General features: G+C 41.8%; 1 protein-coding gene across 3 annotated transcripts in view; it reads left to right on the top strand.

The window, feature by feature from the left end:
- The window catches only part of DAG1 (dystroglycan 1), a 66,607-nt gene that overhangs the window by 37,305 nt on the left and 16,198 nt on the right, over positions 1-13,104 (top strand). For all 3 annotated transcript variants that reach the window (XM_036100548.2, XM_036100547.2, XM_078078154.1), the window contains exon 2: positions 9,696-10,077. In XM_036100548.2, the coding sequence (XP_035956441.1) occupies positions 9,802-10,077 (276 nt within the window). In that variant the 5' untranslated portion in view covers positions 9,696-9,801. The remainder of the gene's footprint in view (positions 1-9,695; positions 10,078-13,104) is intronic.

Here is a 13,104-nt window from a genome sequence, read left to right as displayed (position 1 = left end):
CTGGATTCTATGGGTGCCTGGGTGGCACAGTAGGTTAAGTGTCCAATTGTTGGTTTCAGCTCAGGTTGTGATCTCAGGGTCATGGGATCGAGCCCCGCAGCGTTCAGCACAGAGTCTGCTTGAAAGACTCTCTCTCAAATAAATAAATAAATAAATCTTAAAAAAAAAAATCTTTCTGGATTCTCAGTTCTGTTCCATTAATTTATGTGTTTGTCTCTCTACTAATCGGTCTTGGTTATTGTAGCTTGCTAAATTTTGATATTAGGTAGAATAATTCCTCTTTTTCAAAATTGTTTTTTGGCTATTGTAGTTCCTTTGCCTTTCCATATAAATTTATTTTTTATTTTTTAAGATTTTATTTATTTATTTGAGAGAGAGAGAGCATGAGCAGGGAGGAAGGGCAGAGGGAGAGGGAGAAGCAGACTCCCTGCTGAGCAGGGAGCCCGATGTGGGGCTCCATCCCAGGACCCTGGGATCATGACCTGAGCCGAAGGCAGATGTTTAACTGACTGAGCCACCCAGGTGCCCTCCATATAAATTTTAGAATGGTCTTGTCTATGTATACAAAATTTCTTGCTGGAATTTTGATAGGGATTGCATTAAACCTGGAATTAGTTTCCTAGGGCTGCTGTAAAAAATTACCACAACTTAAGTGGCTTAGAGGAATATACATTTATTCTCTCATCGCTCTGGAGGCCAGAAGTCCAAAATCAAGGAGTTGGCGAGGGCTGTATTCCCTGTGGGCCCCGGGAGGAATTTATTCCTTGTCTATTCTACTTTCTGGTGACTGGTGGCATTCCTTGGCTTGTGGCCATATCACTCAAATCTTTCCTCAATTTTCACATCCCCTTCTCCCTCCATGGTGTGTATAATCTCCCTCTGCCTCTTTCGTATAATGACAATTGTGGTTGGATTTAAGGACCACCTGGGTAATCTCCCTATGTCAAGATTCTTTTTTTTTTTTTTTTTTAAGATTTTATTTATTTATTTGACAGAGAGAGACACAGCGAGAGAGGGAATACAAGCAGGGGGAGTGGGAGAGGGAGAAGCAGGCTTCCCGCTGAGCAGGGAGCCCGATGTGGGGCTCGATCCCAGGACCTGGAATCATGACCTGAGCTGAAGGCAGACACTTAACGACTGAGCCACCCAGGCGCCCCCCATGTCAAGGTTCTTAATCAATCTGGGAGACTCTTCCTATAAACTAACATTTACAGATTACATGGTTTAGGACCTAGTATCTTTGGGTGGCCATTATTTAGCCTATTACAAATCTGTGTAACAGTTGGCAAGAATGGACACCTTTACTGTGTTGAGCCTTTCAACCATTAACACAATATGTCCCTTTGTTTGTTTAGATCTTCTTTGATTTCTTTCACCAGTGTTGTATAGTTTCCAGCATATGAATCCTGTATATGTTTTGTTAGGTTTGCACCTAGGTATTTATTTTTTGAGTGATTGAAATGGTATTATATTTTAAATTTGGTGTCTACATGTTCATTTCTAGCATGTAGAAATACAAGTGATTTTTGTATGTTTATTTTGTATTCTGTGATCTTGCTAAACTCATTTATTTTAAGATCTTGCTTTGTAGATTCCTTGGGATTTTCTGCATGGATAATTATGTTACTGCAAGTAGGAACAGTTTTATTTTTTCCTTTTTTTTTTTTTAATTTTTTTCCTTTCTGACCTATATGTCTTTTGTTTCCTTTTCTTGTCTTATTATTGCTGTCTAGAACTTCTAGCACTATGTCAAATAAGAGTGTAAGAGCAGACATCCTTGCCTTGTTTCTGATCTTAAGGAGAAAGCATTCAGGCTGTTACCATTAAGTATAATGTTTGCTGTATGTTTTTTGTAGATGCTCTTTATCAAGTCAAGAAAGTCCCCTCTATTCCTGCGTTTCTGAGTGTTTATCACAGATGGGTGTTGAATTTTGTCAGGTACTTTTTCTGCATCAGTTGATATGATTATGTGATTTTTGTTCTTTAGTCTGTTAGTATAGTGGATTATGTTGATTGATTCTCAAATATCGAACTGGCCTTGTATCCCTGGAATAAGTACCACTTGGTCATGGTCCTATATAATTCTTTTTATTTGCTAAATTCTATTTGATAAAGATTTTATTTTTAAGTAATGCCTACACCCAGTGGGGCTCAAACTCACAAACTCGAGATTAAGAGTTGCATGCTGTACCGACTGAGCAAGCCAGGTACCCCTGATAAGTTTTGTTACAGATTTTTGTGTCTGTTCATGAGTGATATTGGTCTGTATCCTTACCCTCCTCTTTTTTTTTGGTACTGTCTTTGTCTGATTTTGATATCAGGGTAATGCTACCTTCATGAAATGAATAGGGAGGGGCGCTTGGCTTGGCTGGCACAGTTTGTAGAACATGTGACTCTTGATCTCAGGGTCATGAGTTCAAGCCCCATGTGTGGCATAAGAGTTTACTTAAAATTTAAAAAATAATAAAAAAAATAAAATGAATAGGGACGTGTTCCCCCTTCTACTTTCTGGGAAAGATTATGTAGGATTAGAGTTGATTCTTCTTTATTTTATTTATTTATTTGACAGAGAGAGACACAGCGAGAGAGGGAACACAAGCAGGGGGAGTGGGAGAGGGAGAAGCAGGCTTCCCGCGGAGCAGGGAGCCCTATGTGGGGCTCGATCCCAGGACCCCAGGATCATGACCTGAGCCGAAGGCAGACGCTTAACGACTGAGCCACCCAGGCACCCCTCTTTTTTAAATATTTGGTAGAATTTGGTAATGGAGACATCTGGGTCTGGAGGTTTCTTTTTGTGGGAGCTTTTATTTTTTTTAGATTTTATTATTCATTAGAGACAGAGAGAGAGAGAGGCAGAGGGAGAAGCAGGCTTCCTGCAGAGCAGGGAGCCCAACACAGGGCTCGATCCCAGCACCCTGGGATCATGACGTGAGCCGAAGGTAGATGCTTAACCCACTGAGCCACCCAGGCACCCCTTTGTGGGAGTTTTTAAATTACAAATGCAAATTCCTTAATAGTTTCCTTAATAGAAATTGTTTGTATGATATGATATTGGGTGAATTGTGGTAGTTAGTATTTTTTTTAAGGAATTGGTCTGTTTTGTTTTGATTTGTCAAATCTTTTTTTTTTTTTTTTTTAAGATTTTATTTATTTATTTGAGAGAGAGCAAGAGAGAGTGAGAGCATGAGCTGGGAGAGGAGCAGAGGGAGAGGGAGAAGCAGAACTCCCTGCTGAGCAGGGACCTGACACAGAGCTCGATTCCAGGACCCTGGGATCATGACTCAAGCCAAAGGCAGACGCTTAACCTGCTGAGCCACCCAGGAGCCCCAGATCTTTTTTATTATCTTTTTTTTTTTTTTTTTTAAGTAATCTCTCTGCCCAATGTGGGACTCAAACTCAGGACCCTGAGATCAAGAGTCACATGATCTACCAACTGATCTAGCCCCTCCTACTTATTATTTTTTTGATATCTGTGGATCTATAATGATATCCTGTTTGATTCCTGATATTGGTAATTTGTGTCTTCTCTTTTTTGTCAGTCTTACTAGAGATTTGTCAATTTTACTAATCTTTTCAAAGAATCAGGTTTTTTTTCATTGATTTTTCTATTTTTTTTTTTTTAAGATTTTATTTATTTGACAGAGAGAGACACAGTGAGAGAGGGAACACAAGCAGGGTGAGTGGGAGAGGGAGAAGCAGGCTTCCCGTGGAGGAGGGAGCCTGATGTGGGGCTCAATCCCAGGACCCCGGGATCATGACCTGAGCCGAAGGCAGACGCTTAACGACTGAGCCACCCAGGCGCCCCTCTATTTTTGTTTTTAATTTCATTGATTTCTGCTCTTTATTCTTTCTTTCCTTGTGCTTGCTTTTGGTTTATTCTGCCTTTTTTTTTAAAGGTTATTTTGGCGGGAGCATAAGATTATTGGTTTGAGGCTTTTCCTTTTTTTCTGGTGGATTCAGTGCTATAAGTTCATCTCTAAACACTGCTTTAGCTGTGTTCCACAAATTTTAACATACCCCACAAATGTATTTTTATCTTCATTCAGTTCAGTATAATTTATTTCCATTGATATTTCCTCTCTGATCCAAGGATTATTTAGAAGTATGTTGCATAGTTTTTGAGTGTTTGGAGATTTTCCTAATTATCCTCCTGTTACTGATTTCTAGTTTGATTCCATTGTGGTTAGAGAACACATTCGGTGTTATTTCATTTCTTACAAGTTTTTCAGGGTTTGATTTATGGCTCCAGATATGGTTTATTTGGATATATGTTCCGTGGACATTTGAAAAGAATGTATGTTCTGCTGTTGTCAGGTGGAGGGCTCTATAAATGTTGATTAGATCAGGTTGATTGATATTTTTGAATTCTTTTGTATCTTTGCTGATTTTCTTTCTGGTTGCTCTCAATTGTTGAGAGTGTGGTGTTGAACTTTCCAAAACTAGAATTGTGGATTTGTTTATTTTTCCTTTTAGTTCTATCCGTTTTTGCTTCACAAATTTTATAGTTTTGTTGTTTGGTACGTGTACATTTAGGATTGTTATTCTTGGTAGCTTGAGCCTTTTATCATTATATAATTTTCCTCTGTCTCTGGTAATTGTCTTTGCTCTGAAGTCTACTTTATCTGATATTGATAGAGCCTTTCTTGCTTTCTCTTTTTTTTTTTTTTTTAAGATTTTATTTATTTATTTGAGAGAGAGAGAATGAGAGAGAGAGAGAGCATGAGGGAGGTAGGGTCAGAGGGAGAAGCAGACTCCTCGCTGAGCAGGGAGCCCGATGCGGGACTCGATCCCGGGACTCTAGGATCATGACCTGAGCCGAAGGCAGTCGCTTAACCAACTGAGCCACCCAGGCGCCCATCTTGCTTTCTCTTAATTAATGTGTGCATGTTATGTCTTTTTCTGTTCCTTTACTTTCCACCTACCTATCCTTGTCATCTCGGTATTGTCATTTATTGATTGTCTTCTTATATTCAGTTTGAGATCTTCCTGGTTCTTGGTATGAGTGATTTTTTTTTTTTTTGAGAGGGAAAGAAGGGGTGGGGGGTGGAGGGGTGGGGGAAGCAGAGGGAGAGGTAGAGAGAATCCCAGGCAGGCTCCACACCTAGCACAGAGCCTGATGTGGGCTCAATCCCACAACCCTGAGATCATGGCCTGAGCTGAAACCAAGAATCGGATGCCTAACCAACTGAGCCACCCAGGCACCCCTGATGAGTGATTTTTGATTGAAACCTGAACAGTTTTGTATTTTGTTCTGAAACTCTGATTTTTTTACCCGGCTTTTTCTAATACTCTGGCAGGGGACTGGTGAGGGAGGTACTGCCTGATTACTGGGAAGTAGAGGTAGAAGTCCAGGTTCCTTACTCACCCTTTTTTTTAATTGAAGTGTAATTAACATACAGTATTCTATTAGTTTCAGGCGGACAACATAGTGATTCAGCAGTTCTATACATTCCTCTGTGCTCACCGTGATAAGTGTAGAGTCACCATCTGTCACCAAACACTATTACAATATTATTGACTATACTCCCTATGCTGTACTTTTTATCTCTACGACTTACTTGTTTTATAACTGGAAGTTTGCACCTCTTTTTTTAAAAGATTTACTTATTTATTTGAGAGAGAGCAGTGTGAGCCCGGGGGTGGGGGGGTAGGGATGAGGGCTGAGGCAGAGGGAGAAGGAGAGAAGCTGACTTCCTGCTGAGGGCGGAGCCCCAATTCGGGGCTTGATCTCAGGACGCTGAGATCAGACCTGAGCTGAAATCAAAAGTTGGAGGCTTAACCGACTGAGCCACCCAGGGGCCCCATGTTTGTACCTCTTAATCACCTTTATCTGTTTCACCCATCCTCCCACCCACTTCCCCTCTGGCAGCTACCAGTTTGTTCTATTTAAGAGTTGGATTTTTTTGTTTGCCCCACTCAGCCTTTTTTGACACCTGAAGCCTGGTGAAGTATTTGTTAACTGCTGGGTAGGGGTGGGAATTCTCGTTCCCTCTTTACCATTGAGCAGTGGTAAACGTTCTGACACTAGTTCTTCTCTGACACCAGCACTGCAGGAAGTGGGAGATACTCCTTGTTACTCTTCGGATGGGCATAGAAATCTAGGTTTGATTTCCACTGACACTGAGGGACTAGAGGAGTAGGCCAGGTGGTACATTGTTACTGGCCAGTGGGGGTAAAAGTCCCGGCTCCCTACTTGGCCTTCTCTGATAGCACCCCAGTGGGGATGTTAGGGAGCCTTATTACAACCTCATGAGGGTGGAAGTCTAAGGCTCTCCATTTGGCCTTTGGGTGGGAGTGGGGCCATAGTTTTTTCTGTGGTGTTTGGCTAGAATAGAGCTGTTACTGTCTAAATGTTTTCTGTCTTGCTATGCTACCCCCTTCCTGCTCCTTCGGCTAAAGAGAGCAGACTTTTGGGGCGCCTGGGTGGCTCAGTTGGTTAAGCGACTGCCTTCGGCTCAGGTCATGATCCTGGAGTCCCGGGATCGAGTCCCGCATCGGGCTCCCTGCTTGGCGGGGAGTCTGCTTCTCCCTCTGACCCTCCTTCTCATGCTGTCTCTCATTCTCTCTCTCTCTCAAATAAATAAATAAAATCTTTAAAAAAAAAAAAAAAATTATAAAGAGAGCAGACTTTTGTTGGGACTCTCTTTTGTATCATCTTTTGGCATTTCTGGGTTGCCAGCATCTTCAGCTCCACATCTGGGATGTTTGAGTGAAAAAGAAAACCCAGGGAACTCACCACTGTGTCTTTCCTTGGGTCCTAAGGTACCTCACTGGTCTGCCTTCTTCTCTTGACTTTTTAGAGTCTCGTGTTTATATATGATGTCTAGGATTTTTTGTTGTGTTTAGTGGGAAACTAGGGGAAAAATATGTCTACCTTATCTTCTTAGATGTGGAAGTCCAGTTTTTTTCTTTTATGCTTTTTTATGTCTTGTTAAATGAAATCCTTTCTTACCCTGACATTCTACTATATTCTAAAATTTTGGGGCGCCTGGGTGGCTCAGTCAGTTAGCATCTGTCTGCCCTCAGCTCAGGTCATGATCCCAGGATCAGCTCCTTGCTCAGCAGGGGGCCTGCTTCTCCCTCTGTCTCTGCCACTCCCCCTGCTTGTGCTCTCTCTCTGTGTCAAATAAATAAGTAAAATCTTAAAAAATAACTAGGGCTAGGTATAACTGCTGTTTATAAAGTTATTTTCATAGAAAAATACTTATAAATCAGGGGCACCTGGGTGGCTCAATCAGTTAAGTGTCTGCCTTCGGCTCAGGTCATGATCTTGGGTCCTGGGATCAAGCTCCACATCCGGCTCCCTGCTCAGCGGGGAGCCCTGCTTCTCCCTCTGCCTGCCGCTCCCCCCCTGCTTGTGTGCTCTCTCTCTCTCACACAAATAAATAAAAATCTTAAAAAAAAAAATAAAAAATTTAAAGTTCTGTTTTTTACATTTGTATATCTAATTCACCTGGGTTTTATCTTATTTATGATGGAGAAGTGAGGGAGGACCCTAATTGTACTTGATTTTCTTCATAGATGGCCACTGGTCCTGGTGCCTTTGAACAGCTCCTTTGCAAGCTGATTTTGGGCTCTCTGGTTCCACAGTCCACTTCTACTCTGCCGCTGTAATGCTGCTTTAAATATAAGTAGCTTTATGATAAGTCTTTGTTTGGTAAGCTAGGACTCCCAACCTTCAAAATTATTTTACTTGGGTTTTGACTGTCTCATGAATTTTAGTTCAAAAACAACGTAGGAACAGGAATGGCAAAATCAATAGCAAAAAAAAACAACAACAAAAAAACCCCCAACCATGTTGGAATTGGCTTGGATTTGCATTGACTTTACAGTACACTGCCCACTTCAGGGACCTTGTTTTTTTTTAGCAATATTATTTACTTTGCATTACCCCAGTCAAAAAAATAACATGTGGCCCCTCAGCAGCTTGGCTCAGGGCAGGGCTTGCTTCTTTTCTAGAATGGGAAATTGCTCTGGTCACCTTGAGGACACCCAGCAAGTCCCATAATGCATCTGTGTGGCTCTCAGCCTCAGGGCAGGCGTTCTGAGCTGCCTGCACTGAAGCCAGTCAGAAGTATGAGGGACAATGTGCAGGGTTCTAATCTCTCTTTTGGGGGTAGGGAGCAAGAGAGGCCAAATGAGTTGTGTTCACTGGCACTGAGTTTGCAAATACGGGTTTCATAAACAAGTCCTACGGTTAGTGCTTGGGGTGTGAGGAGTGAGCAGTTGCTGAACTTGTCTGTGCAAATACTTGGTTTTCTAGTCTCTTCAAAAGCATTGTTTTTTGTTTTTTGTTTTTGTTTTTTTGGGGGGGAGAGGCAGAGGGTGAAGGAGAAAGAGAATCTTTTTTTTTTTTTTTTTAATAATTTTTTTTTTTTTTTTTAAAGATTTTATTTATTTATTTGAGAGAGAGAGAATGAGAGAGACAGCACATGAGAGGGGGGAGGGTCAGAGGGAGAAGCAGACTCCCTGCCGAGCAGGGAGCCCGATGTGGGACTCGATCCAGGGACTCCAGGATCATGACCTGAGCCGAAGGCAGTCGCTTAACCAACTGAGCCACCCAGGCGCCCGAGAAAGAGAATCTTAAGCAGGCTCCATGCCCAGCGCGGAGCCAGATGCAGGGCTCGATCTCACAACCCTGAAATTATGACCTGTGCCAAAATCAAGAGTTGAACACTTAACCGGTGCTTAACCAAGCCACCCAGGTGCCCCAAAAGCATTGTTTTAAGACTTCATAATTGTTACATTATCCACATTGCTTGGTCTCTATATATACAAAAAAAATTTTTCCCCCTGAAACATTTCAAAGTAAATTGCAGAGATTTTTGATACTTCAGCCCTAAATCCTTCAAAAGTAAGGACAGTCTCTTATAGAACCACACTACTATCATCTCACCTAAGAAAATTAACAATAAATCCAATCTCCAGCCCAGAGACAAAATTCCCCAATTACTCCTTTTGGAGCTGGGGTTTTGTGTTTTTTCTTTCTTGAAGTTTTTTAATTTTTTGTTTTAAGTGAATCCAGATCCAGTCAAGATGCACACACTACATCTGGTTGCTGTTTCTAAATCTAGAACAGCCCGCTTGTGTTTAGGGTTGTCAGCATTTGGACAGACCAGGCCAGTTATCTTGTAGAAGGTCCCATATTCTAGATTTGTCTGATTGTGTCTTCATGACTCCTGTGTTTGCTATAAACTGGGAGTTAGGTCTAGAGCAGCACTGCCCAACAGCAATATAATGTGAGCCACACATGTGATTTAATATTTTCTGGTAGCCACATGAAAAAATAAAAATAAGAAGGAGGAATTAATTTTGGTAATGTATTTTATTTAATGCATTTCTTTATCATTTATTAATGTAATTATTTACTTAACATTTAATAATATATTTTATATCCAAAATAATATCATTTCAATATGTAATCAATATTTTAAAAGTATTAAGGAGACATCTTACATTCCTCTTTTATGCTAACTTTTCAAAATTCAGTGTGTATTTTGCCCTTAATGGGCCAGCCACATTTCTAGTGCTCAACGGCCACATGTAGCTGGTCCCTCTGTACTGGACAGCACAGGGTGAGACTTGATCCAACTCAGGGTAGATGTTTTTGTTAACCTTAGGGGGTAGTAACTGCCGTGTACAACTTGGAAACCATGGGGTCGGCTAAAGTCTGAGTCTACTGTCTTTTTTTTCAGGCCCTGGGATGGAGCAGGTGTGCAGAGGGTGAAGACCCAGCTCTGGGACCAAGTCACTTGCCTCCTTTCTTAGTGAGATTGTCGGCTTGAGCAGACCCAGGCCGGGATGAGGATGTCTGCGGGCCTTTGGCTGCTGCTCCCCCTCTGGGGGAAGACCTTTCTCCTTCTGCTTTCTGTGGCCGTGGCTCAGTCCCATTGGCCTTCAGAGGCCGGCAGGGACTGGGAGAACCAGCTCGAGGCGTCCATGCACTCAGTGCTCTCAGACCTTCACGAGGCTGTTCCCACAGTGGTGGGCATTCCTGATGGCACGGCTGTCGTTGGGCGCTCATTTCGAGTGACCATTCCAACAGATTTAATTGCCTCCAATGGAGAACTCATCAAGGTGAGACTGGATATAAAGCTTATGTGAATGGGGAAGAATTCTCATCTGCATTTTGGTTTTAGTTGTTTGCTTGTTTTTGTTTTTTTCGCTTTCCATTCTGAGTTCCAGCAGTTCTGAACTCAGTTCTTCCAGGACCTGTGCAGTTACCATAAGAGAGGGACAACCACTGATACTTACAAGAGGGTCCCCAGATATCTCTGTATAGCATCTAAACTTTTATTCTTGCTCCCGTTTTTGAAGGTGTTACCATTAAAAAGCCTTTACATCTGTGGTTTGGAAACTTTCATGGTCATAGGGTTAGGTTTGATGGAAGGGCTTATGTGTAGAAAAAGGTCTTCTTTCATTAACCATGGTATTAAACCCAAGAAATACAGGACTTTGAAATGATTTGAACCTATTTTTATAATAAAGGTATAAGTAAATATAGGAGTTTTGCTCTCATTTGGTGTTGTATGTTTACTAATGTATTTGATCACTTAAGAACCTGGTATTAGTATGCAGACTTCAGCCTCGCCCCATCTTCTTTGGTGAAGCAATCCAGAGAACAAGGGGACCTGAGACCCATGTGACAGAAGAATGTCTTGGCTGGCCCAAGATGGAAATCAGGTGAAATAGGAAGCTTTTGTGTCAAGAAGCACCATCCCTTTGTCTGGGGTTGTGGGTCCTTGGAATTTCCCCTGGATCCTGAGTGAGTTTGCACGGTGGCCACATGATGGGTAGGGTCTACCCCTCAAGTTATGAACATGTCTTAGAGCAGAGGTCAACTCTTTCTCTTAGAGGCCAGATAGTAAATATTTTAGGCTTTGCAGGCCGTATGGTTTCTATTGCAACTCCTCAACCCTGCCAGTATAGTACAAAAGTAGCCATAGATAATGTGTAAATGAATGGGCATGAGCATGTTCCAATAAAACTTTACTTATGGACACTAAAACTAAAATTGGAATTTCATATAATTTTCGCATGTCAAAAGATATTCTTTTGATTTTTTTTTTCTCTCAATCATTTGAAAATGCAAAAACCATTTTTAGCTCATAGGCCATACAAAAACAGGTGGTAGGCCACATTTGGCTCTTGGCCATAGTTGTCCTATAGAATTCTTCCCCTAGAGGTGTGGCTTCAAAATGAACTAAAAATATCCCAAGATTTGTATTTTGTGTTGGTAGTTTTTATATCTCTTTTGCCTTTAGACTTCTGCAAACACATAGTGTTCTGGTTATCTTTTGGTGTGTTTAAACCACCAAAAGTTAGTGGTTTAAAACTCCCAGTTTGTTTTGCTCACAATTTTGTGGCCAGGAATTCAGGGAGTCAGAGCTCATCTGGAAACCTCATTTCTGCTTCACATGGCACTAGCTAGAGTGGCTCATATGGGGCCGGAGGGTTAACTTCTAAGATGGCTCATTCATGGCTGACAAATTGGTGCTGCCTGTTGACAGGGAGCTTAGCCAGGGCTATTGGTCAGGGTCCTTGGTTCCTCTCCATGTAGACCTTTCCCTGGGCTGCTTGGATTTCCTCATAGCACAATTAGCTGGGTTCTAAGAAACAGGAAGTGGAAGCTGCCAGTCTCTTAAGGCCTGGCTTGGTAACTTGTATAGCAACACTTCATTGTACTTATTCATCAAAGCACACACAGCCTCTGGTGGGTTATTACCAACTTTCTCCTCTCTGACCCACAAGCCCCAGGCATCTAGATTAGACATGGTCACAAATGCTATGCCACTCTTCCCACTGAGAGGCGAATCTATGCCGCTTTCCCTTGAATCTGGGCGGACCCACTCCTTACCTGCACCTTCCCTGTGCTCCCTTCATTTTCCCTGCCGGCCCCCTTCTCTTTAGGTCATGGCTTGTTCTCAGGGTGGCCTTCTGATCTCAGAAGCGGTCATTACTCTAAAGATCCTGGCTTAGTTCCACAGAGCTTGTTCTAGTTTGCAGAAGTTTTCCATGTCATCTTTGTAATTAATGCCCCAGCAAGCCAGATGCTAGTCTGACCATTAGAAAAAGAATAGTGGCAGTTTTGGAGGTACAGTTCTTGTCCACCTTCAGATTTGATCTTTTGAGTAGCCAAACCCTGTAGTGGTTGCCCTTGTTCCAGTGGTCACTGGAATGTTTTACATGGATTAGTTTTGACGAGAGGTGCCTTGAATCAATACAGCGAGTGGTATTTGCTGTATCTGGCAGAGAAATATTTAACAGGCTTATTCACAAGGGGAGTAAAGAGATTTTACTGGGAAAACAGGATTTTATCTGAGCACATTTATCTGTAGAAAGCAGACCATTTAGTAGCTGATCAGCCTGTAGAAAAACAGAGGAAAATGTGTGACTCTTTGTTCCAGACAGTCTTACCATCAGGGTTATGTGGGGTGGGAAATCAGATCAGAAAGCGTGACTTCATCTCTGGAGCTTCGGTTTCCCTATATGTGAAACATGATTAATAAATATTTATATAAAAAGTCTTTTTTATTTTCTCATTATAATAATGATATATAAATGTGTGTTGTAGAAAAGGGTGAAAGAAAAATCTCTTGTGGTTCCTGCCATTCAGACTGAACTCTTCTATCATTTTCTGTGTTCATAAGGAGGTGTCCATATCACACACACACAGACATCTTAGATTTGGAATCATACCATATTTTTTTTTTCATTTTTAAAATTTTAATTTTGTTATTTATTTATTTAAAATCAATTGATATATATTATTAGTTTCAGAGGTAGAGGTCAGTGATTCATCAGTCTTATAATACCCAGTGCTCATTACATCCTGTGCCCTCCTTAATGTCCATCACCCAGTTACCCCATCCCCTCACCCACCTCCCCTCTAGCAACCCTCAGTTTTTTTTCTGTAGTTAAGAGTCTCTTATGGTTGTCTCCCTCTCTGATTTCGTCTTATTTTATTTTTCCTTCCCTTCCGGGCGCCTGGGTGGCTCAGTTGGTTAAGCAACTGCCTTCAGCTCAGGTCATGATCCTGGAGTCCCGGGATCGACTCCCACATCGGGCTCCCTGCTCAGCAGGGAATCTGCTTCTCCCTCTGAC

The sequence above is a fragment of the Halichoerus grypus genome, chromosome 1, assembly GCF_964656455.1.
Source record: "Halichoerus grypus chromosome 1, mHalGry1.hap1.1, whole genome shotgun sequence".
In the NCBI taxonomy this organism is placed as follows: Eukaryota; Metazoa; Chordata; class Mammalia; order Carnivora; family Phocidae; genus Halichoerus; species Halichoerus grypus.
Note: the sequence above shows the minus strand (reverse complement) of the source record. Positions and strands in the feature narration are given on the sequence as shown.